A 26,173-nucleotide genomic window follows, 5' to 3' on the forward strand; every position below is an offset into this window, starting at 1 on the left:
TAACTTCTGGATCTCAGAGTTAGGAAACTATATCTTGTCTGCTTCATTTATCTTTTCTGCTCTTCAGTGCAGTGGTTTCAGTTGTGGGTTTCTTAAAGTTTTAATCAGCATTGACTAAAGGGAAGATTGGAATCATTGGAAATCTTGAAACCACTCCAAGGGTCTGGCTTGGTGACAGTCACTATTTCTCTTGGCTACATTTCAGAATACATTTGCCTTTAATTTATGGATTTTGATAAACTTTCTCGTGGTCTTTCTTCCTATTACCCATTTCTGCTTTAATTTCTCTCTAGTTTGAATTAATGTGAACAAGTTTAGTTTTATGCTTATTCTGCTTTAATTCCTGAGAACTCTACATACATTGAAGAAAAATATATTTACAAATGTTATTTTATTATTGATAACTCCACTATGAAAACATGGGGAGGTTCGATGCAGCAGAATGTGAAGAGTTTTCAAATATATTTATCTGACCAATCAGGTACTTAAACAACCCTTGTTTCAAAGAGTCTTGGGCAAGGGGTTTGCTTTCCTATATTGCCCAAAATTTTCATCTCAAAATCAGGCTGAGTATTTCAGTAAAACAGGCTTTTTCCTCCTCTTTCTTTTTCTTTTTTTTTTTTTTTTTTTAAATCTCCCTAAGAATTCCAGTACATCCTGCTTCCAGCTGGATCGGAAATACCAAAGGGACAGTCCCTCTTGCAGTATTTTGGTACATTTGTTTCCTTTTCTGCCTTAAACAGAGCAGAACAGTGAACACAAAAACTAGGAAATGAAAACAAATAAAGTGATTTAAACAACATTTTCTCTCTGCCCTCTTGAGGCATCTGAACCTCATTTTGTGGAGATTACCAGCATTGTTTTATTCCGAATTCACAGGTATCCTAGACTTTAATTCTGGAAGGAACTGTTTCTATAATATGCAAGATAACTAATCCCACATAATAAAAATTATTTCCTTTGTGGCACAAGTAGAATGAGCTTTATTTTTGTACTGAGTAGCATTTCTATGCTCCAAATCACCAGAATTTGATGGAGAAACTAAAGACAAGGCAGACGTGGTGAACTTACTGTCACTTTCCTGCTAAAACCAGATCATTTTAGAACTGCTAAAAGTTGAGATCCTAAGTCTTTGGAACATGAGAGGAGTATTTAATTTTGACATCTAGGACAGTGAGAAATCTGATTTCTATAACTTTCCCATAATACCATCAATTTTTTTTATTTTAGTGCAATGACTGAATTTCCTTGTTCCCAGTTTCTCAAGAAAACACAATCCCTCCTAGGGCACTTGAATAATTTTTTCCTTTCTTTCAGGTGAAGGATCCATCCAACTCCTATCTTTCCTCAGAAGAATTCCTCAGGAATGTCTATGTGTTGGCAGTCCTTCTCTTCCTGGCCCTTATCTTGCAGAGGACATTCCTGCAGGCATCCTACTATGTGACCACAGAAACTGGCATCAACCTGCGAGGTGCCTTGCTGGTGAGCATAGATGTTCTGCCAAAAAACTCCCTAACAACAGCTCCAACTCTGTGCTTCCATTTCATCTGTCTCGTTCTTTATCTGAAGGCTGAGTTAATGATGGTTTGAGGGATGGTACAGGCTGTGTTTTTATACAGAAAGCTGGGCAGAGCAGCATCACCGACGCAGCCAAACTGTTGGCAGCAATTCCTTCTGCTAAAAAACTAACCTGTAGAAGTTCAACACTCACTCTGTGCGTGTAAGAACACATCTTTGCAGATGAGGAAAGATGTAAGCAGTGTCATTTTGGCCCTGCTTTGCTCATTCCCTTACGAGTTAGCCTCTGCTGGCCGTGAGCAGAGTCATCTGCAAAGCATCTTCGTTTTATGGGAACCTTGTCCATGTGCCCTGAGTGGTGAGGCTGGATATTTATGCCCTTTTGCACAGAGCCCTGTGGGATGGGGTGGGAGTGATTCATCTGCAGAGCTGTGTCTGTAAACCCAGCATCCATTAACCCCCTGTGACAGTGTGTTTATGGACTGGAGCCAGCAGCTCCGGCTCAGCACGTGGGTGGGTTGTAGCAGGGCTCTCCCAGACCAGACTCCACAGGCAGCAGGAGCAGGAACTGATGTTTTGCCAGATGTTACTGACCCTGGGAATATCAGCCCAGCATGGAAGCTGCTTCTTTTGTGCCCACTGGGGCCGATGGAGCTGTTTCAAATGTGTTCTGCCTTCTCCCAGGATAAGGTGGTACAGACTTGGAGAAGAAAGAGTACCCGGTTATTTTCTCGTGTTTTTGTGACTCCCACTTGCCAAAATGGAGACTTTTAGGAGCATATTAGCTCAACTGGTGCACATAACACCAAGGCTGTGGGATCTATCCTGTACAGGTCATTCACTTTAGAGTTGGACTTCATGATCCTTGTGGGTCCGTTCTAACTCAGAATATTCTGTGCTATGCAGCTGATGTAATTCACCGTGGCCTGTAGGCATCTCTGATTATTTTTACAGGATCTACATTGCCAAAGGACAAAGTCAAAGTGGACAAAATTTTTAAAAAAACTTCCTTGGAGCTGCAGCATTTGATATTTGGTTGTAACTGTGAACAGGGCTAACAACATTTGACTTTAAAAGTCTTGTAGATATAAACGCTGATTAATTTAAAACCCTGTTAAACTCCTACAAATTTTATGGAAAGAAATGGCCAGGTAAAGGGGAGAAAGCCAAAGGAATCCATACCCACCCTAGTCAAAACTTCACAGTTTAACTATCTTATCAGAAACAAGTATCTCTTTGAGAGACAGTGCCACAGAAAAGCAGGCTCACCAAATGTTTATTAAAAAAATATCTTTGGCCAGTCTCCTAAATTTTGAATGTTTTGTTGTCATTTTGTTCTATTTTAGGTCTGCACTAAGCAACAAATCTTTTGAGAGGAATTGGAGCTTTTAAAAGTCAGTTCTCTCTCTCGTGCTTTCTCTCCCTCTGTCTCCCTCTCTCTCTGTCCCAGGTGAGAGACTGGGAGAAGGGCTGCCTTAGGCAAAGGCTGGTGCTGCAGTTTGAAACATCCTGCTGCCACTGTTGTTTTATAATTACACCATTTTCATATCTTCCATTTTATTCCTTTCCTACAGGCAATGATATATAATAAGATCCTGAGGCTTTCTACATCCAACTTGTCCATGGGAGAGATGACGCTGGGACAAATCAACAACTTGGTTGCCATAGAAACAAACCAACTGATGTGGTTCTTGTTCCTGTGCCCCAACCTGTGGGCAATGCCTGTTCAGGTAGAGCATCAAAGAAAGGGCCTGATTTCAGGGGTCCTCCAACCTGGTTGGGAAGAGTCTGTGAGACTACTACAAACTCCAGAGGGGAACCTAGTCTTCATGCCCATTTCCCAGGAAGACTAACAAGCAGGAATGTGGCCCATCATCTACTCCAAGTGCTGGGAGGATGTCTCTCTAAGGGCCAGTGAAGAGAGAGAGGGGTTTTTTGAGAGAGGGAGGTTTTTTTTTTTTAGCAGGATTTCCATGTCATGGATGTTATCTGTGACTTTAAAAAGATTGACCTGCAATCCTTTCCCTGCTCATATTTCTTCCACTGCTGACACAAGCCATTGCTTTTACTTCTGCCACATGGTAGCAGCACAGGCATCTGACAGGGCTGATTATTTCTCTTTGCAGAGTCCAGTTTTAAGTGGGTTTTGTGGCAGGAGCAAAAAGTAATTGAATCCTGCTCTGTGACTGACAGCAGCCCTGACAGTGCTCAGAGGAGCTCCCCTCTAAACAAGCTTAGTTACTGTACACATCTGGTCCTCAGCAAGGCTTGGAAAGAAATACAGGCAGATCTGTGGGAAGGAAAGGTTAAAATTGTTAGCCTGAAAGAAATCTTAAAAAATGCCAAATGCCTTAATAAACTAAGACATGTTGGTTTTCCATGAAACTTGGACTCCTGTAGCATTTCATAATTTTAGCTTAGGGTGAGTTTGGCACGCTCCTTACCTGTTGGTGATCTCACTGACATTAAAAAAATTTAAAAAGAGATAGAACCAACTGTTATTATAAGTATTTTATAATCTTTTAATATCTCAATTGACTATTTTTTAGAAAAAAAAAAAGAGTTGGAAGAAACTAACCTGTCTTAACTATGAGTACTTCTCCACTCTAGAAAAGGTCATAGGACTGTCCTGCTTATAGCAAATACTGAACTTATATCCATCTAGTGTGATCAGATTTAGCCATACCCTGATGAAGATCAGGGTGAATCCTAGAAAATATATTGTTCATCCACCAATTATGGCCTGATACCCCGGGCAAACATTCATTGCAGAATCAGGGCCCAAGTAAGGGCTTCAGTTTACACCAAGTGCAAATTACTGCCTGCAACCTTTCCCTAAGAAAATGGCATCTGGGTATGATATTTTGCTGTACAGAAGCCTGAAAAGCTGAATATTGCTTTGAAAATGTTAAACTGTACTGATTCTTATTTCTGATTGTGTAACAAGAAGGGAGATTGAAAGACAGAATGGACTCATTTAAGAGATAAAAATATGAGATAGGCAACTAGTTCTGTATGCCCTCTTGTCACTGAGGATATCTCTGTACCACAAAGTGGAGCTTTTAGTAAAAATACTTAAGTAGTAGAGCTTGTATTAACTCAGGAGCCAGAATCCCAGTAGTTGCATCACAGCCATTCCCAGGTTAGCCTTTTTGGGAAGTGTTCCCACACTCTTTGCAGGACTAAGGCAGTGTGTTGGTGTTTTCCTACAGATGGTAATGATGCACAAGCTCAGGTTGTGTCACTTCCAGCACATCTGCTTCACACTTCAGTGCCTGTCTTAGTGGAGGACCACTGTGACAGAATGCAGCTGTGATCCAAGGCAGTCCTAGGATCTTTGAGTGCTCCCAGAGTGATGCAAGGAGCTCTACTGTAAATAAGAATTGAGGCCAGTAACTCTCTGAAATGCCTTGGGGCAAGCACCATCATTTTAGTGCTCCTTCAGCTCTGTGGAAACCCAACCTGGATTAGAACTACCAGGCAGTAACACAAACTATTTAGTTAATGTCAAAAATAAAGGCTTCTGGGTTTATTTCCCACACTTTCCAAACGTGACCTTCTGAAGGGTGTGCTCAGCCCATTCCTACGAACCATTTAAATGTTTATTAGAAGAACAAATATTTGTCTTCTTGGTACTGTTCTGGCATGTTGAAATCTACTTTTTCCCCTCCTATGTTGGTTTTTTTTCTTGACAGATAATAATGGGTGTGATCCTACTCTACAACTTGCTGGGAGTGAGTGCCTTGGTTGGTGCTGCAGTCATCGTGCTCTTAGCTCCAATACAGTATTTCATAGCTACAAAGTTGGCTGAGGCTCAGAAGAGCACCCTTGTAAGTAAATGATTTCAGTGACATTTGTGGTCCAGGACTGAGAACCTGTAGTTAGTGAACATCCCTTAGTCCCATGGTTCCTCTGTTTCTCCGTGGCTCAGTGTCTCTCCCTTCCTCACATTTGTCAGAAGAGACTCTCAAATAAAGTGTGCGGGCCTTGACCTGCCTTCCCTGCAAAGAGTATTTTTAACACAACTAGCACAATTTTGTCTGAATTCAGCTCCATAGAAGGGTATTATTCCCACATTCAGACATTGTATTTCGTGGGATGCTAGCAAAGAGTACAAATGACTGATAAATTATAGCAGGAGATATTAAGGAATGTGTACAACAGACTTTCTGCTCTCACCCCAAGCTTTGGTATTCTCTACAAATCAGCTGGCACTGCTGCATTAATGTCTATTTTGCATTCTTCAGTGTTGCTAGTTTGTTTTGCTGTCTGATTTAATTCACCAGTTGGAAATGTTTTCTGGTACTTTGTCTAATTTTTAACTTTATAGTCGTGATCCTTGAACTTTTTAAGTCAGCCTTTGATGTTTAAGATGCCAAATATTTAGAGATCCTTTTTGTCTCAATATTCAGTGAGCAAATTATACATACATGGATCTGATCTCCAGCAGGCTTCAGTCCTGTTAAGTTGTGCCAGTTTGTACAACCTGTACAAATTGTACAGAGGATTTGTCTTTGGATAATTTCAGGAATAGTCTGAATCTTTCTTACTGCTGTTTTCTGACTTACTCTGATTCGTAACAGCTTTTGGATTATGATTTTACCAAAATTTATGATTTTACCAACCTTATGATTACTGCTTTCTGGTGAGGGATGATTAGCTAAATATATCAATAAATAATTCACCTGTTTGCATGACTGGTCTGTTTGGATCCCAGAATGAATCTTGTGCAGCAAGTACACACATATATTCTTCTATCTATTGTTATGGACACTGTTGGCACAGTAATCTCCCTCCCTGAGTCTCACCCACTGTTTGAAGGGTTGGGATCCTTTGGGTTATTTTTCTTTTCAGATCAGGCTCACTTAATTTCCCCTCATGGCTGTAACCATTTTAATATCTCCAAAGAACATGGAATTTTGTATTGTTTTTCTCAGTATGGCAGCTGTAGAAAATCACAAACAAACAAAATTAAGCTTTTTTGATGAATTTTCCAAGAGAAATGAAGGGGAAAGAGCATTCACACTAAGACTACAGACCTGTTATCTATTTCTTATCCTGGTTTTCTTTTGAAATGAAGGACTATTCTACTGAGAGATTAAAGAAAACCAATGAGATACTAAAAGGCATTAAGTTATTAAAGCTGTATGCCTGGGAGCACATATTCTGTACGAGTGTGGAAGAAACGAGGATGAAGGAACTCACCAGCCTCAAAACCTTTGCACTTCACACGTCTCTCTCTAGTAAGTAACTTTATTTGTGGTGCCTGGAAATGGATCCTGTTCTTCAGGATCTTCAGGATGTCAACATTCCTCCTGACTTCAACTAAAGCAAAACCCAGCTGTGTCTGTGACACGTTTTTGTGTGTGATGTGATTAAAATAAAAAGCATGATATATATATATATAAGGCAGAAGCTTGAAAAGGTAGAGTATATCTTGTTGATTTATTTTTGTAGTAAATTTTCTACTACCTTCATTATGACATTATATATTAGCAGATCTGATTGCAGCAAAGACAAATTAGTCTCTGAAAGAAATTGTGTTTTGTGTAATGGAAAAGAGCTGAGAGGGTAATGTTTTAGTTGTGTTGCGTAATATTTGTGCACATAATATTTTTTCTCTGAGTTTACTGAAATATACAGATGAGAGAATTCCCTGGTTTATTTGTTAGTGTGTTTAAGATCTCTGACTACCATGGAAGGAAGTTTCTTCCTGCAGAGTACTTTCCTTTGGGAGTTTTAATTACTTGAACTGGAAATCCAAGAAAATGGATTCTTCTGGTGTCATACCCTTACTGTAAAATTGTTTTTTTTTCTTATTTCATATAATCTAATGCCTATTTTGTTTTTCCTTCCCAGTTTTTATGAATGCAGCCATACCAATAGCAGCTGTTCTCGCAGTAAGATATGGTTTGTTTTTCACTTTTCCTTATAAAAGGTGGAGAAAAGGAGAGGGGGGTTTAAAAAAAGAATGGACACCATTGTTATTGTAGCACCTATTCCTCATAAAACCAGCAGGTGAGTTAATGTGCCCTGCTGACTGTAGGAGAGGATGACACTGGAAGTGTCCATTCCCAGAGTGTGGATTGTTAAAACCAAAAAGAAATATAATTTTTTACCATCAGAAAGAAAGAAAAAAAATCATTGCAACTTGAAAGGTGACCCATTTTGAAAAGCTCTTTTTCTGAAGGGATTTTGAATGGCTTTACTTGTCTCTTGAGCATTAAGTGCATTATAAGCAATCATGTCAGTTTGCAGGAAAGAGTACTCTGCAGTTTAAGGACAAATAAGTTTTGCTTGTGCTCTGGCCAGGTTTAAATCTCAGCCTCAAGCACTAGAGGAACTGTGACATGCCAGTAAGTGTGGGTTTTTCACAGACCACATTTTGAGGGCATTACTGAGAGTACAGTGAGAGTGGGTACCAGAATTGGTGGAAACATATCCAGAGTTCTGGACCCATAAGATTTGTTGGATTCTTACTGATTTTTCCGAGTTATGTGTTTCCTCTGAAGCCTGAAGTCACTTACAACACTAGATGGAACAATGAAATTTTTTTTCATTCTTAAATATGTAAACCTCTTGAAACCATGGGCAAGGGTTTAAAATCTATTTCACTTTAGAAGACACCTTTCTCTTCAGTTTACTGTGATCCCCAGTAAACTGAGGTATATAGTTATTAGCCTTAATTGAGAAAAATATTTTGCTTGCTGTCCTTGCCCCTCTTTTTGGAGAGCCCTTGTCCTGACCTGCTCTTTCCCTGGTGTGACAGACCTTTGTGACCTATGCCTACACCAACGACAAGCCCCTGCAGCCCGCCCAGGCCTTCGCATCCCTGTCTCTGTTCCACATCCTGGTCACACCCCTGTTCCTGCTCTCCACCGTGGTTCGTTTTGCAGTCAAAGCTATTGTAAGGTAAGTGGTCCTTCTGTTCTCACCGACTCATGAACACCCAGCTGGGTAATACATCAGGGAAGGTGCTGGAGGAAAGGGTTGTCTCTGCCTGCTCGCGTTGGAAGAGAGTTAAGGTGCAGGACTCAGGTGTTCAAAGATGTGAGAGAAATCAGAGTAAACAGTTCATTTTACTGCATGATGCGAAGAAACAGCAAAGGAAAGGCACTGAGCTGTTGGAGCAAGACCAGAGGAGACCACCAAGGGGATCAGATGGGGCACCTCTGGTATGGGGAAAGGCTGAGAGAGCTGGGATTGTTCAGCCTGGAGAAGAGAAGACTTTGGGGCAACATAATTGTGGCCTTCCAGGACCTGAAGGGAGCCCACAAGGAAGATGGAGAGAAACTATTTCCAAGGGCCTGGAGTGACAGGACAAGGGGGAATGGCTTCACACTGACAGAGAGGAGGTTTAGATTGGATATTAGGGAGAAATTGTTCCCTGTGAGGGTGGGGAGGCCCTGGCACAGGTTGCCCAGAGAAGCTGTGGCTGCCCCATCCCTGGAAGTGTTCAAGGCCAGGTTGGATGGGGCTCTGAGCACCCTGGGCTAGTGGGAGGTGTCCCTGCCCATGGCAGGAGGTGGGACTGGATGATCTTTAAAGTCCCTTCCAACCCAAACCATTCTATGATTCTATGATTATAAATGATCCATTCTTTTTATGATTTCACTACCTTTGGCAATTCAGATTTAGAGCTGCACTGTTCTTCCTTGGGAAATGCTCCTCTGCTCACAGTGTGGCCACTCACCATCACTCTCATCTAGTACTTTCTGGGCTCTTTTCTGTACAGAGGGAGATGAGAGAGACTGCTGTGAAGCTCTTTAGCAAGACTGGCCCTGCTGAGGCAAGAAAGAGCGACTCTACCTCCACAAAGGGTGCGCTGGGCTTTCAGTGAGAATTTGGCAATGTCCTGCCTGATATGTTCCAGGCATTTATTTCTGTAAAATAGCCCAACAGAACAGCTTCCTTATGCTGGGCTATAAAGCACTTAATCTCGAGGGAGCTGGTTGGTAGGAAGTCAAATTTCAGGGTTTTGGCTGCTGGTGCCAGTGGCCTGTATGGACAGAGTCTTGGTCACAGGGCAGTTATGCAGACCTACACACTGCCAAGACGTCCCAGGGGGCACAAACTGACACCTGACTGGCAGCAATGTGTCAGATGCCAAGCACTAGCAGGATGTGAGGACAGAACTAACCTTCCCACCCAGAAACATCATTCCCTCGTGCCAAGGCTGAGGCACATTGGCAAGGTGTTCCATTGCTGCTGTCACTGACTCTTTTTGGTGGGCAGCAATAATGACAAATAGCAGTCAAAGGGACTTCAGGCTCCACAGCTGCCCTTTGCCAGCACCACACTGACTTCAAAAAACAAAAATAATTAAACAGAGTTTATTTTTATCAAAGCAGCAGCAGGGCCACATGAGACATTTTCCCTAGGTTGAAAAGGATTTCTGAGTAGTGGAAAATCTCAAGGCTCCTCTATAAATCATCTAAGCCTCTACATCTCTGTACTATGTTTAGCAGAGCCCTAATATCAAAATGGTGTGTACATTTTCCTTAACACTGCTGGCCACTCCTCAGGACACTGTTTAGAGACCATATTTGCCAAAACAAACTGTATCCTTTGGCAAACTCGTTTCCTAACATCTTTCTCCCATGAACATCATGTCCCCCAAGCGAAGAATGAAAAATGTGTGCTTGGTCACTCCATGGCACTGTCCTCAATCAGAGGAGTATGTGCTCATTTGTTTTATGATTAAGTGCTTATACTTTGGTCAGAATTTCATGTTCAAGAGCAGTTCTAGTGCCTTGAAAACTTTTGAGGGTACTTCATTCAGATTCGAAGTAAGGGTTGATGTTTTCTTTCTTGGGCACGGGATCAGAGCAAGGTCTCTTATCTTCCACAAGAAAATAAATTCTTGCTTGGTGCCCTTATGTAAGACTGGAATTCTGACACAGGGGTTAGACACATGAATCTTCCTTTCAAAAGAGGAGGTAGAAACAGGAATACTGTCAGGAGGAAATAATGACACTAGCAGTGCTTTCTTGCTAACCAGCATCTCTGTGGCTGCTCAAACACATATTGATAATTTAACATGAAATGTGCAGGTGGGCCTTGAGACAGGACTGCTTTCCCATTTTCAGATTAATGTTCAAATCACTGATCTGAAGGCATATGTCCTCCTTCTTTCTCGGTCTCTGACCCAACACACCTTGATTTAAGTTTTTGCAAAGTCACAGAGCTTCACCATGATCAGTGAGTGACTTTGTTCATCCCTGCAGAAGCTGTGTCAGATGCACCTACTGCACTGGCATTTCCAGGGGGTGTAGGTGGGTGGATGACTCATTTATGCACCCTGACTGTGTGTAGGCATGAGAAAGGCCCAGAAGAGATGGAAACCATTCCCACGGAGCTCCCTTGGCACCCACATGACCAGCCCTGCTCTTTGTTCCCGGCCACCAGTACAATGTTTGATTATTTTCATCTGTCCTTCTTCCACACGCATAAATTTTCATTTGCCATCAGGGTGGCAGATAGACTGAGAGGAAACTGAAAGTATCCCATGAGCTTCTTTTGGAACATTTCTGATAAATACTGCTGCACGAAAATGGGAATACACTAATGGAAACTTGGGTTTGTGCAACTCACTGTCCTGTTTTCTTTCAAGTGTCCAGAAGCTGAATGAGTTTCTCCTGAGTGATGAGATTGGAGATGACAGCTGGAGAGGGGGGGACAGCTCTGTACCCTATGAATCCTGTAAGAAGCACACAGGACTTGTAAGTTCTGGTTTATGATGCTGAATTTCAAAGCCCTACAGCCCCATGCAAGACCAGTGGCCAAGCTGATAGACCTCGGGAGTTTTGGCTTCTAGCCTGACTAGTATTGACCAATTTTGCCTCTTTTATGTCTTAATCTCTGTGTTTCTATGACATAAAGGGCCCACAAACACATTCAAGCATTGCTGAAGTGCCAGTAGTAATGAAAACCCCACAACACACCAAGACATTTGCACATGGTTCAAATTAATCCTCCTCAGCTTTTATAGAAGCCCCAGGTGGATTCCCTGTGGTTATGGGCTTTGTGCTGTGTATTCCCAGTACATCCTGTTGTATCTTGGGCATCCTTAGGTAGGAACAACCCCTGCTCTGGGAAATTCAGAGCTGGAGGTGGGACAAACTGCACCAAACTTTGTGAAATAGGAATTAATTCCAAAATGCTGTTTCTGGAGTGCTAAACATACAGTGAATTTGAGTAAAATTTGAGGACAGAAAAAAACCCAATGGAGATGATTTGGGGAAAGGTTGGAGGTTTGGTTTTTTTTTTCATTTTGACAGTTTTTAAAAAGCCAGATATTTCAGCTCTTTCAAACTAAATATACAAGTTGAAATGTGACTGAATCTTGAAGACAGTAACAGAAAGAGAGGATTAGCACAAAATAAGTTTGATTTTGAGCTGAATTAAATTGTTTTGCCAACTTGAACAACATTTCTTGTTTTTCTGGGTTAACCATTATAATAAATTAAACAAATATAAAATTGTTTCAGCATTTGTTTTATTTCTTCTGTCCACCTTTTGTCTAGCCTTAAAGAGACAAAGTCTAGATAGATGATGGGGAAAGGGAAAAACAAAGGCAGTGTCTGTAAAAGTTAATCAATAACCAAATATAGTCCAGCTGTAAGGAATCACTAAGGTTATATTGATTCAGCTCGATACAGAGGTGCTTACAAATAACCACAGGGAGCTCTGAATGAGCTGGCTCCAAAATCACTATTATCCCTCAGGAAGGTGCTCTGCACAAGCTAAACTGACATGCTTCCCACTCCTGCAGCTATTCTGCTTCCAAGAACTAAGTGGTAACTCAGCACGTCATTACACAGTGACACAGCTTTGCTTGGAGCTGCCTCAGGTAGGGCAGAGGAGGGTGACAGGTGAAATTTGGGATGGTTTTGCGTGGGAAACACAAAAAGTCAGGTATTTTCTGTGCTTCAGCTGGAAGTGTTTAAAGCATTACACTGTGTGCATGTCAGCAGCGTGTTTTATTATCACACACTGGCGTCTTGTTTTGCGCTGGTACGGTGGTAAGAAAGCGAATGGATTTACAGGGAACCAAATGCTGTCTTCTCCTGAGGATTCCAGCTTTTCTCCTGTGTGTTCATTTCCCTGTGCAGCACACCAAGGCCATCAACAGGAGGCAGCCCCTGAGGTACCAGCTCGAAGGCTATGAGCAGCCAGCCAGGAAGCAGACACGGCCCGTGGAGATCGACGACGTCGCGATCAAGGTGGTTTGAGAACATCCTCTTGTTCTTTACAAGGAGCAGCTCCTGAAACAGCATCTGATAGTGTCCAATTGCTGCTGCTGTTCCAAATTTTCTACTGTAAGAGCAAGCCCTTAGATGAGTCAGCACTTTAGCCAAAAGTGCAGTGAGAAGAGTTGGCTTCAGACCAGGTCTTTATAGTGATTCCCATCACGAATATAAAGGAAAAGATCTTAGAATATCTGATGGGCAGGAATTAATACAGGTTGACTAACCTGTCCTTTCAGGCAGTTCTCATTCACTGTTAAAAATAAGATCAGAAGTTTTGAGTTGACATCGAACTGTTGGAGGCTACCAAGGTGATTAAAGGCATGGAAATATGAGGAAAGGCTGAGAGAGTTGGGATTGTTCAACCTGGAGAAGAGAAGCTTTGGGGCGACCTAATTGTGGCCTTCCAGGACCTGAAGGGAGCCCAAAAGGAAGATGGAGAGAGAATATTTCCAAGGGCCTGGAGTGACAGGACAAGGGGGAATGGCTTCACACTGACAGAGAGGAGGTTTAGATTGGATATTAGGGAGAAATTCTTCCCTGTGAGGGTGGGGAGGCCCTGGCACAGGTTGCCCAGAGAAGCTGTGGCTGTCCCATCCCTGGAAGTGTCCAAGGCCAGGCTGGATGGGGCTTGGAGCAACCTGGGCTAGTGGGAGGTGTCCCTGCCCATGGCAGGGGATTGGAACAAGATGATCTTTAATGTCCCTTCCAACCCAAGTCATTCTATGATTATTTGATCTATACTATGACCTGTCATTTATTGTGACATTATTTTATGTTTGCCATGTGTCCCCCCTCAGTGTGCTCTGTACAAAGAATGTTTCTTTAGTCTTATATTTGACAGAGTGAAAGTATTTGGTAGAGTTCAACTCAAGATTATCCTTTCATTACATTACATACAGTATATATATTTGTGTATATATCTATTCTTATTCAGAAACTTTTCTGGGTTTGGCAGTCTTTAAAAACCTAACTTTTTGTGTGTGTGTGTGTGTGTGTGTGTGTGTGTGTGCAACTTATTTAAGTGACATACTTTAAATCCAAACCAGCCATTCTATTTTTTCCCCTCATGTGTTTATGTATAAGTGACATGTGGTAATTATTTTGTAGGTGACCAATGGATACTTTTCATGGGGAAGTGGCTTAGCTACATTGTCCAACATAAACATTAGAATCCCAACAGGTAGGATAAAAGCACAACTTAAACATGAAACATGTAATGTCAAATTGCTATTACTAATTCCATTTCTTGATGTTGTGAAAAGCATAAAAGTATACTTTTAGATTTTTATAAGAAAAAAATGAAAGTTAAAAATGTATAAAAATCCTTGACCTGTTTTTGTCACATAGCAATATCATTAGATAAATTATGTGGGTTTTGCATACCTTTAGATAGTTTCAATAAGAGCACAAAGTCAAGAGTAAGAATAAATAGGAAAATGATGGTTTCAAATAATTCATTATTATTTCTAATAGAGAAATTGAAAAAAAAGAAAAAGGGAGAGTTCCAGACCTGTTCAAACCCAGGGTGAATCTGATTCAGTATCTTATTTCCACCAGTTGGTGCCCAGGGACACAGCACTCATGTCTTGCACTTTTCCTGCCATTCATTAATGTAACAGTCTCCCAGTTCACAACTATTTTCATATCAGAAAATGCAGTTTTCCTGTCAAGAAAACCTCAGTTATTTCCTCTTTCAATGAACTTCTCCTTGTCAAGCTGAGTTCCTGTAATTCCTTGCATTGGCTAGGGGTTCCACAGGTTTACAAAATACTGGTTTGTTTCAGAACACTTACATAGCAAGTGTGAAAAGTAACAACTATTATTTTCTATTATTATTATTAATGATAATAGTAATGACGCTGGTAATAATAATACTACTTTTTTATTGTTTTCGTTGTTAATGCTGTGAAATACCTGACACTGTTGGTAGTTGATGCTATTAAGTAGCCTTATATTTTATTTTTACGTCCTATCAAGTCCTTAGTTTTAAAATAGACTATTGCCTTAGGTTGATGTCACATGGTTGTTAAGTAATCCCAAAGTCTGTATTGTTTGTTTCCATGTAGCATTAAGTGCCCTACACATGGATGAACACTCCTTTGTGCTGGCCCAGTGCCACGTCCAGCACCACTAGAATGCCTTTGCTACAAGGAATTTAAAGTCTAAGGCCAGGGGTTCACAAGCTGAGTGAGCCAGAGTTTATCTCCTTTGGAAGGAATAAGACAGTTAAATTCCCAGCTAGACAGAGACATGGAAAATTTCCAATACCTGAAGGGAGCCTACAAGAAAGGTGGAGGAGTTATAAGGGCTTGGAGTGACAGGACAACAGGGAATGGCTTCAAACTGACAGTAGGTTTAGATTGGATTTTAAGGAAAAATTCCTCCCTGTGAGGGTGGGGAGGCCCTGGCACAGGTTGCCCAGAGAAGCTGTGGCTGCCCCATCCCTGGAAGTGCTAACATATTTAACCAACTAGTTCAAACATGCTCTAGACCTGGATCTGGTTGCACCTAGTTGACTGGAGTATATTTTTTCCCTCTTTTCAAGATGTGTTTTTTGGTGTTTTTATTGTTATCACAGGTCAGATGACAATGATTGTGGGTCAAGTTGGCTGTGGCAAGTCCTCCCTTCTCCTTGCTATATTGGGAGAGATGCAGACGCTGGAGGGAAAAGTTCACTGGAGCAAGTATGTTTATATAGCTTTTAATTGCTGTATTTAAGCAGGAGGAGGTTGAGGTTTGCTGGGAGAAATGTAAACTTTGTGCCTCAGAACTGCATGTTGAGTGATTCTCATCACCCAGATCCTCTCTGGAATGCATCACCTGCAAACTTATGAAGGGTTTTCACTGCTGTTTTGTCATGGTTCAGAGCAGGCAGAGCAGTCTTAGGAAGGGAAAAAGGCTAGTCTGGCAATTAATATCTAATATATTAGCCTAGCAAATGATCCGACTAGAAATTCAGATTATCAAATAAGCATGTATTTCTCACTCAGAGATGCTGGTGCTGGGAGAAAAAAAAGGTGATACAATAACACGTGTTACTGCTCTTCTCCTTCCCTGGTACATGATCAAGCCTCACCTGTGGAAGTCACTGTTATTCTTTACAGTAACCCCAAAACTTGTTCTTTGATTTTAAAGATCAGCTCTGCTTCCTTAAAACTGCCAAGCCAAACTCCTCTCAATCAGCTTTTTGCTGAGGAAGAGGGAATTTCGTCACAGAGGCCAATATTTTGTTGCCCCATCCCTTGACTAGTAACCTCCCTTGTCATATTTTTCTTACAGCAATGTTGCAAGCTGGATGTTTTTTGCTTTTCCTGTGCTAGTATCCATGGCATTTTTTGCTCCCCAGCTATATTTCACTTTGTGCTATTCTAAACATATGATCTCACTGGAGTAGCAGGTACAGTTGGAGCCAAGGCAAGACTAACTTTGAGTTTAAGCTTTGAAGGAAGAATATGTGACTTACCACAGTTAATTTCTTTGAGACACGTAATAAAGGTTTTTACACCCCAACCAGGCATTGTTTTTCTGAGTAATTTGAAAAAAATGCGAGGGGTAAGTAGAGTGTTCCTTGAAATGATTCTCACAGTTGTTTTCAAAGATATAGTTGAGAAAGACTTGGGTTTTTCCTAGAAAAAGATATGAAATCTAAGGGAGATTAGAGAAGTGAGAAATCCTAGAAACACACTAGAGACAGTTTGTGAAATGTTTCATAATCATGGATGATGAAAAACAACAAAAATGAAAATTTCACGTTGTTCAAGGGGTCGGATCATGCTGTCAGTTGATTGTCTGTACATCAGCAAACAACTCAGGCTTTAGGAAGCATCTCAGGCTTTTTTTTTCATTGCACACTCTAACTGGTGCCCTGACATAGCTGATGCAAACATGGTTATGTTTTGCTGGTAATTTCAGACTGCCTGGCAGACAGACGAATACAGAAGGATACTTCAGGTATTTAACCAAGTGGATCCTCTATTTTGCAAAACCATACTAAAGGTCCTATTTACTCTCTTAAATCCCTTTCCATGTGATTCTACGTGCATGACTAACGCAGCTACTGATCCAGGGGTGAAATGCAGTGAATTCCCCCACAAATTCAGGCACAACAACACAGTAATAGTAATAATGGATAAGATCTCAGCCCCGGTTGTACTGGGGCAATCCTGCAATGCATCACTGGGATTTGAATACCCTGTTGCTGTGGGTGTTGACTGCAGTAAGAGCTGTATGTCCTGCTGCCAGGGTTGTCACTGGTTTGGCATCTTAGGGAAATAAAGCACGTTAGTGCATCTTTCTGTAAAAGATCTTGGCCAGGGCAAGTCTTATGGGCCAGTTCTCCATTCTTCCCACTTATGAGACATGTCTCAGATACGTTACAAAGCTTAGACACACAAAAAACCAGCCCCTTGTCTGAGGTTTGTGATATATCTGAGGCTGTCTGGATGCAGTGATTGAGCCAATTCAGATCTGAATTGTTAATTATTAAGTCTATATGAGGACAGTTGTGGGGATTATGCAGAGACATGTATTCCCCTCATCCACACTGAGCCGAACAGCCAGAACCACATTGTCAGGCTACCAAGCAAAGAGTGGCTAAGTGGAAATCCTTCACTCACTGTACATTTTCTGTACATTGGACTGGTTTCTGTGCAAACAGGTTGTTGTGTATTAAGTGAAAAGCTCAGGAAACACAAGAACTACTAAAGGGATCCTCACAAATGGCCTGTTCTGTCCTCAAGTATTAAGGATACAAGAAAAGTTAGGAAAAGGAAATACTCCCCTTGGGTTGCAACCACACTAACAGCAGCTCACAGAAACCACATTATGGGCTCTGCAGGGATAAATGATCAGATAAACAAACATTTGGCCAAAATCAGCATAACCACCTAGTGCTGCTGTGGCTGGTTGCAGGGACAGGACTAAATTCCTCCAAACTCCTGAGTAAAATTTGTGTAGATGCTCAGTCCTTATCTTGCCTCAAACTTCTTGCCTTTATTAGCAGAGGAAACAGTTCATTCTGTTGTTACAGTGGTATCCCAGAGATTTTGTATCTCTTTATTCTCCTCCCTTTTTACTTTGTAGGCTGAGGGGATCACAGCCTGGTTAGAGATGCATCGATCTATTTTAAATCATTCAAAGTTACTGTAAAAGTATCCAAACTTCAGCAAGGTGTCCTTTTTACTTTTCCTTAAAACCTTGATTTAAATTAATTTCTATTTATTTCATCTTATGTGTTCAAAATCTTACAAAATGACCAATCAGTCTGGTCTTTCCTACAATTTCAGACTTGAACTTCTCATGGCCTATTTTGGCCAACATGTATATTTTATAATACAGCTGAAAAATTAGCATAAACAGCCATATTTCAATAAAGAAACTAGAGCAAAAATTGCTGATCCCCTCAGGCAAATAAAATACTCTTTTTAGAAACCTCAGGAGCTTCAATTCCAGTGCACTCCCATGCTCTGCAATCCCATCACTCTCTCAGCTTCAGCAGGGTAAAAAAGTATAAGACCAAATACTTAATCCCCTTGTCTGTGAAGGCCCCAGCTCAGCAAAGGTCTTCTATGTGTTTATTCATGGGATTATTGGTGAACATGGGTTCTCACAGAAATCTCACTCATAATTTGGGAGAATTAAAGTGTATTTGTCAAGCTAAGCATGGAATGACATTTCTAACCAAAGAAGTGTTTAGGTAAATAAGATCTGAAAATTAGTCCTTGCTCATTCAGGCAATCTATTTGATTCCAATGGCAAGCATATTAAATCTGGTATGGAATTGCAAGGGGTCCTGCAAGACATGTGTCCAGTTTTTGTTAAATTGTAGTTCAGAGGGCACTTCCAAATGTGTACATGAAAGCATTAGCTCTTTCTCTACCACTGCTGTGCCCTGCTGATAAAAGTTTGGGGGTTTTGAATAGAGCAAATTTAGTTTGTTCTTTTTTTCTTTTTTGTTTGGCTTGACCTAATTTCCAACCCTTTTTCAATCTCTCCTTAGACTCCATCTTTTGCTTTCTTGTAACTTTATTCCATTGTAGAGAAGACTGGAAGCTTCTGCTGAGTAAGAGACCAGTTCTAGTGAAGTGATGTCTCTTTTGAGCCTGAATTTATGTCTCCTTGACACTTCTGAGATAAATCAGCAGGATTTACCTCTAATGAAGTATCTCCTCTGACAATTGATGCCCAAAGGAAACACAGATTGTGCCCTTTGCAAGGCCTGAATTGTCAAAGTCCTCAGAGAGCTGATGTTCTGCTGTGTCTCAGGTCTGGAATTTTGGGAAGATGTTAATACATGAGTCTGGCATTACAAGGACTCTGCTATGAGAATTTTCTAGACTTGGATATTCTCCTTACGAGTGCAGCTGCGTTTACTGGTATCCCAGCAGTCAAGCAGACATTTCTGCCTCAGCAGTGAAATATTTCATCTGGAGGATTCACAGGCCTGAGAGTGGAGGATAATTTTGTTCATGGTTTTGTTTTTGTTTTTTAAGTCAGGAAAATAATACATGAGCATCAATTTTCTAGTCCCTTCCAATGCCTGTTTCTATTTATCTGGCATAAACTTACTCTTCTGGGTTTTGCACTTTGCAGTGATGCATCACCATGCCTGGACATCTGAGCATCATCACTGGTCCAGAACTGCTTTTGCTACCATTCCAGCCCCTTAACACAGTTTTTGACTCAATTAACAAACAGAGGGAGCTGCAAAATCATTCATGTCATTACTGCCACTGAATGCTCTTCAGAATGAGTTTCTTAAGGATATGATCCTTAAGAAGTGGAGATTGCCAAGGAAAGCCTTGTAGTGCTGTGCTTTATGCAGCCTTAGTGCTATAAACAGGTTCAAGATCTCTTCTGATTCAAAGGTGTGTCTGCAAAGCTTATCTTTGCTCCAGGGGAAATTTGACATTAGTTACCAGCTCTTGCAGGTCATTGGCAGAACTGTGTGGAGGAGTTATTGCTTGTCAGCCTTTTACATGCCCAGGCAATATCAAATATTTTAATTTTTAATAGGTTTTACAATACGCTTTTAATTTTTAACAGATTTTCTAACAACATGATTTGCCTGTTTAGCCACTGTGTGTTATAGGTATGAAACTGTTGTAATTAGAAAAGTTTTATGTTTTTACTAAGACCTTGTTTATTTTCCCTTCAAGAACAAACAAACCCCAACTCATGTTGATTTCTTAAAATATGTACTTAACTCCAGTTTTCCTGTGTGTAAAACTAGCACAAATTGTTATTCTTTATATTTCCTGCTTACTAAATGTCATTTACCATAACTTACAGTGTAAATGAAACTGAACCTTCTTTTGAAGCATCCAGAAGGTATTATTTCTCTTTTTTTAGTGTATCTTAATACACGCATTAATTCCTTCAGAATTTCCCCAAACCTTCATCTTTGTACTCTTCAGCCATCTGTGTTTTCTTACCATGTTGATGATAATTGTTTACTGTGGGATTAACTGACAGACTGTGTTAAATCCAGTGGATCCCAATCTTCTCCAGCGATTGCACCACTACCTCAGTTTTGTCTAAAAGATGTTCAGTGATCCCAGCTCCCATTTGACAGCACTGGGAGTTTAGTGTGCTCCATATCGTGCAAGACAGGGCCTCTAGATGGATTAGAGACATCATCATGTGGATCCTACTGTGTGTTTTGTGTGTTCTGGGGTTTGTGCTGTGCCTAACCCAGGCTGTGTCACAGAGGGAGCTGAAGTCAAGCAGTGCCTCCACCCCTGGCTCCAGGGAAGGGGCCTGCAGGTTTAAAAGAAGGACAAGCCAAACTGAAAACATGTCATAACTGACAGAGAAGTAGTGGCACACGGAGCTGTGGTTGGGAGACACACCAGGATTTGCTGCCCGATAATCCTGAGGACACATTTTGTACTAGTGCATCCTGAACTGCTTAAACGCCTCAGAGTTTTGGGATACTGCTGATGCCTTCTAACCAGCTATTTCTCATGCCCCTGAACCCTCTCTGTCGACAGCAAATCCTAGATGTTTACACACAAAGTTAACCAAATGCTTTGTTGGGAGCAATAGCATCAAAGAGACTGAGAAGGAATCCAGTTGTGGCCTTCCAGAACATAAAGGGAGCCTACAGGAAAGATGGAGAGAGACTATTTCCAAGGGCCTGGAGTGACAGGACAAGGGGAATGGCTTCGCACTGACAGAGAGCAGGTTCAGATTGGATATTGGGAAGAAATCCTCCCCTGTGAGGGTGGGGAGGCCCTGGCACAGGTTGCCCAGAGAAGCTGTGGCTGCCCCATCCCTGGAAGTGTCCAAGGCCAGGTTGGATGGGGCTCTGAGCAACCTGGGCTAGTGGAAGGTGTCCCTGCCCATGGCAGGGGTTGGAATGAGATGATCTTTAAGGACCCTTCCAACCCAAACCATTCTGTGATTCCATGTTTCTGTGATAAGTGTTCAGATCCATGAGGGGTGAACCAGTTCACCACTCCTGCCTCACACACCTTGGGCACCTCAGAGAAATATCTGACATTACACGACCTCTTTTGCTGCTGTACATTGGCAAAACAACCAGAAGAAAAGAACATGTCATTAGGTATTTAGACATGTTGAAAGGATGTCAAAAAGTACTTGGGAGAGTGCAGTGATTCCTTCCCAATCTGTATTAAACTGCTCTCTTTTCCAGTATCATGTCAGTCCACTGAGGATCTAATAGACCAAAAGTAAAAAATCATTCACTGAGAAAAAACTATTTTATGTGTGTGGTCACCTAAAATAATCTAAAACTTCAGAAAGCAGCAAGTCAAGTGTACTGATGCCATTTGAACAGTGTCTTGTCACATATCTGTTCTGATGTTAAGGAAAAAAATACCAAATAACTATTCTTATGAGAATATAATCATTTTTATTATTTATTAATTTGCCTTTGGATTGAAATTGCAGTTACTAGATTGAGGTAGGTATCAGCCATTTATAGGAGAATAGAATACAACCTAGAGTGTAGATTTTGCCATCAGGGGAGAGAGTGGGTGCTGTTCTAACAAAAGCATCTAATTTAAAATTCTTCCCTTCATTTTTGTAACAGTTGCTTTGCTTATGTGTTCCCCTGTATTTCTCTGAATGCACATTCATAAAATTAATGTTAAAAACCCTGATTCTCAGACATTTCTTTGCTTTTTGCTAATGCTCTGTGTCTGCTTGCAGTAGAAACAGATACTCTGTGGCTTATGCAGCTCAGAAGCCGTGGCTGCTGAATGCAACCGTGGAGGAAAACATCATCTTTGGGAGCCCTTTTAACAAACAGAGGTAAATATCAACCTCCTTGCAAAAACACCTGGCAGCTCCTTTTAGAGAGGGTTTGTTTTGGGTTTTTTTTGGCATATTCTGGAGTAAGTTTGTGGATTTGGAGAAATATCTATCGATGCCCATTAACTCTGGGGTGGGCTTAGTAAACCTGATTTTATCCATCTCAGAGGAAGGTTTCTGGTTTAAGTGAGCCTTTCAAGAAGATGTGTGTGAGAAATCATGCAGGCTCTCCATGGGATACAGAGAAAGCCATGCCTCTGATTTCCAAGGTGAGATGAATCCCATCTTTGGAGTCTTTTTTGTTTAATGGAGCCTGAGGTTGCCAGAAGACTCTGGAAATAGGGATTCTAGGCACGTTTCCACTGAGTTTATGTGCTTATCCTGCTGTGATCCGCTTACTGGGGCACTTTTTTACAAAAACAATGCACATATGAAGATGGGCTCCTGCAAGGAAATAGCCTTAATTCTTCCTTTAGAAACCCAGGAGAAGGGGGTGTGACAGCTGAGGTGCACAGCTTCTATTGTGCCTATCCAGCTGCTTGTATCCTTCTAAAAGGTCAGTTAAGAAACGTGGAAAAAGTGACTGGACTTCAAGGAAAACAAATTGCTGATGTTTTCAAAGGCAACATCCTCTCTCTTTTAAGTTATTAAAAATACACCCCGTTCCTCTCAGCCTGTGCTTTGTTAAGATGGATGAGTCCATTCCGACTCGATAAAACCTGACCATGACAAAATGCCTCAAAATCCAGAGAGGCACCTAAAATTCCAGGGACCGGATTCTTTGGCTACTGCATCCATCAGCCTAAATTCACCTGATTCAAGGAGGCAAGGCTGAATGATACCACTCAAATAGCCTGATCCCAGCTGCTGATCAGCAGGTCACCTGTGATACCCCACAGACCTAGAAATCTCACAGCAGATTTCAAGGCTTTGCAAGTGGTTTCCTGTTTCTGGCGAGATCAGAATCATTGCAAGGATCCTTTGTCCTGGAATATCACTGTGAAGAAAATGAAGAGGGGCCTAAAGGGGGGAGAATAACTCCTCAGTGGAAAATGGCTTTAAATCCTCCAGAGTCCAACAAAACAGCTCCATGATAGGGAGAAACATACTCAACATTTTATGTAATTAAATCCTTAAAAAGCAGTGTTGTCAATAAAGATCTCTAATAAACATGACATGTTTTACAATGCTTAGTTTACTATGCTCCAGGATTAGCTGCTGAGTAATCATTTTGCCCTTCTGGTTTCTGCAATTATCCATCCATCACAGAGCCTTAATAACTTAGCAGTGAACTTTTTTATTTTAGCAGAGTAAGTGGCTGGTTAAATAATTGCAATGACTGTTTTTACAGGTACAAGGCTGTTACAGATGCGTGTTCTCTGCAGCCTGACATCGACTTACTGCCATTTGGTGATCAGACAGAAATTGGAGAAAGGGTAAATAACACAAATGCTTTAATCTCTGCTTGGCCTTTGTATTAAGAAGACACCCTCTGGTGTCACTCAGACAAATCTGATCTCTGTTGGGCTGCCAGACTGGTAAATAATTGTAATTTACCAAGGCTCACTGCAAAAAAAGTTGAAAACTTTTTTCCTTCTTCAGCTGTTTCTCAAATGGTATTTTTGGAGCAAAGTCCCCTGTATTTTACATGCACAATTTGATACTTGTATTTGTTATGTTTTTCAATCTGAAAAGCCTACTGTGCTCAGAGCAGCTCTTCCTAATTTACACTTACCCGTGAGTAGTTGCTGAATAATAATTTATCTTCTGGTATTACATGAAGATTATGCTTGTTTATCAACAGAATTAGCATTTTAATGAAGTTTTTGATATTTACTGGAGCTCCATATAATTGTGAAAAATCACATTTCCGGAGGCCTGTCATAATGTTTATTCAAAGATGCCTGTTTTTCATCCATTATACTCATTAGGGGATTAATTTAAGTGGAGGCCAACGACAGAGAATCTGTGTTGCTCGAGCGCTCTATCAGAACACCAACATTGTCTTCTTGGTAAGATTCTTCTTTTCCACACGGAGCAGGGAAAGTTAGTAACAAAATTGTCATTCCATATATTTATACTAGATTTAAGAGAGCTACAGGGACTTCCATTCAACTCCAAATCCAAATTAAGCAGGTAGGAAATAAGCAGCCACCAGAGGCAGCATCAAAACATACTGGGAGACTGATGGAGGTGGAATTTCCTACTCAGATTAACACTGGAAGAGTAGAATAGGTTCTCTAACTCCAAGTGAAGATCAGTTTGGTTTAGAGGAAATTAGAAGAGTTGTTAATTCTGTTTTAACTTTCCTGTGCCAGTTTCCCATCAAAGTTATTAATTAAATTATTTAAAAATTAACAGAGTTTATTGTTATGAACTGAAGATCACTGGATTCCAGTTCCCTGTTTTGTAGTGCAGGCCCCTGGCTGGGTCTTAGTCATTAGAGAGAGATGAAACATTAGCAATCCTGGACACTTTCTAATTTTAAAATAATATTTTAGAAATAAGCCTGACTTTTGTACCCTGTTGTAATATTTTCTAATTTGATTTGATTGCAGGATGACCCGTTCTCTGCACTGGACATTCACTTAAGTGATCATTTAATGCAGGAAGGGATTTTGAAGTTTCTGCAGGAAGACAAGAGGACTCTTGTCCTGGTGACACATAAATTACAATATCTGCCACATGCTGACTGGGTAAGAGAAGCAGTACCAGGGTGCAAATCTGATGAACATGCACATGAAGTTAATGCTGTAACACTTGGTGGGATTACTACTTTTCTCTGTAATAGATTCCCTCCTTAATTCCACATGCCATGGGGCCACCTGCCACTTTAACAAATACAGATTTTTGTAGTGGAAGAACTATTTTATTTTCACATTATTTATGTAGCTTTTGTAATTGAAATTGAATCAAAGTTAATTTAGATTTTGATTGCAAATATGACTATTATATATTATGTCTTGTCCGTGCTTTTCACAAGTGCAGCTAAAGATGTTTCAATGTTTCAGTTTATGGGCTGTGCCAACAAAATTAAGAAGTTATTCATAAAATGTTCAATAAAGTGAGCACAGAAATTTGCATAATGGCAATGCCACCAATACTGAGACATGTCTTGTAGGATCCAGGTCAGTGATTATGATATTTATGTTGTTGAGTAAATCTATCAGGTGCTTTCTCCCCTAGATCATAGCAATGAAGGATGGAATGGTGCTTAGAGAAGGGACACTAAAGGATATCCAGAACAAGGATATTGAGCTCTATGAACACTGGAAAACTCTGATGAATCGCCAGGATCAAGAATTGGAAAAGGTAAATAGACATTTAGACAAGGATGGCTTTTCTGAAAAGAAATATTCTCCATTTAAATTAAAAAGAACCCACCCCAAACTATGTCAGAAGAAGTTTTCAGCTAGGCATTAGGGCAGAACTGCATGACCTGTAAGGAGTTTTAAGGACTGGAGTAGGTTTTCCAGGAAGTGTGTGGTACATCCATCATGGGTGGTTTGTGAGGACACATTCCCCAAACCACCTTTTGGAATGTGGTGCACAGCTCATCCTTTGGTGGGCCATGGTATCTCTTATTCTGTTATTGCCATGAACATTTAGGATTCTCTAAAGGCTCTTTCTGAAGTTTTTATCATTCCAGAAGAGAGGGAATGAAAGACTGGAAGAAAGAGAGAGGGGAGTAGGTGGACAAAGCAGGATTTTCTGAAAGTTAAATCCTAAAACACTGTGCTTTTCGGTTCTGTGAGTGAAGTGACCCCAATAAAGTTCTCTTTGAGGTTACTGTTGGTGCTGCCACAGTGGCAGACAGCTAAGCTCTAAATGAATAAATACACTTCCTTATTTCAGGATATGGAAGCTGACCAAACTACTCTTGAAAGGAAAACCCTCCGAAGGGCCATGTACCCCAGAGAATCCAAATCCCAGCTGGAAGACGAAGATGAGGGTATGTCTTATCATTTCACTTTATTTAATCTGTTCCTATGTTTCATTGCCTTTCCACTTCAATAGGTGACAATTCTGAGCTATGAAATACGAAGATGATGGTGACACTTGGTAATAACTGGGAAGTCCAATACTTTGAGCTGTTTATGATATGATTTATTTGAGGAATTCTCCAT

At 40.8% G+C, this 26,173-nt stretch overlaps 2 protein-coding genes across 13 annotated transcripts in view; one reads left to right on the plus strand and one right to left on the minus strand.

Moving 5' to 3' along the window:
• SPX (spexin hormone) overlaps positions 1-26,173 on the minus strand; it is a 288,585-nt gene that overhangs the window by 99,421 nt on the left and 162,991 nt on the right. The window lies entirely within an intron of this gene.
• ABCC9 (ATP binding cassette subfamily C member 9) overlaps positions 1-26,173 on the plus strand; it is a 68,998-nt gene that overhangs the window by 19,126 nt on the left and 23,699 nt on the right. For 4 of the 12 annotated variants that reach the window (XM_051772367.1, XM_051772366.1, XM_051772365.1 and 1 more), the window contains 18 exons: positions 1,318-1,482; positions 3,093-3,248; positions 5,214-5,348; positions 6,599-6,761; positions 7,378-7,418; positions 8,288-8,430; positions 11,132-11,240; positions 12,633-12,743; positions 13,878-13,950; positions 15,349-15,454; positions 16,683-16,721; positions 20,061-20,099; positions 21,945-22,046; positions 23,398-23,482; positions 23,978-24,058; positions 24,605-24,742; positions 25,233-25,358; positions 25,902-25,998. In XM_051772367.1, coding sequence (XP_051628327.1) covers positions 1,318-1,482; positions 3,093-3,248; positions 5,214-5,348; positions 6,599-6,761; positions 7,378-7,418; positions 8,288-8,430; positions 11,132-11,240; positions 12,633-12,743; positions 13,878-13,950; positions 15,349-15,454; positions 16,683-16,721; positions 20,061-20,099; positions 21,945-22,046; positions 23,398-23,482; positions 23,978-24,058; positions 24,605-24,742; positions 25,233-25,358; positions 25,902-25,998 — 1,909 coding nt within the window. The remainder of the gene's footprint in view (positions 1-1,317; positions 1,483-3,092; positions 3,249-5,213; positions 5,349-6,598; positions 6,762-7,377; positions 7,419-8,287; positions 8,431-11,131; positions 11,241-12,632; positions 12,744-13,877; positions 13,951-15,348; positions 15,455-16,682; positions 16,722-20,060; positions 20,100-21,944; positions 22,047-23,397; positions 23,483-23,977; positions 24,059-24,604; positions 24,743-25,232; positions 25,359-25,901; positions 25,999-26,173) is intronic. The other 8 variants (XM_051772371.1, XM_051772370.1, XM_051772369.1 and 5 more) reach the window with 7 other exon arrangements.

The sequence above is a fragment of the Manacus candei genome, unplaced genomic scaffold (genome assembly GCF_025592945.1).
Source record: "Manacus candei isolate 608988 ecotype Guabito, Panama unplaced genomic scaffold, ASM2559294v1 h1tg000153l, whole genome shotgun sequence".
NCBI lineage: Eukaryota > Metazoa > Chordata > Aves > Passeriformes > Pipridae > Manacus > Manacus candei.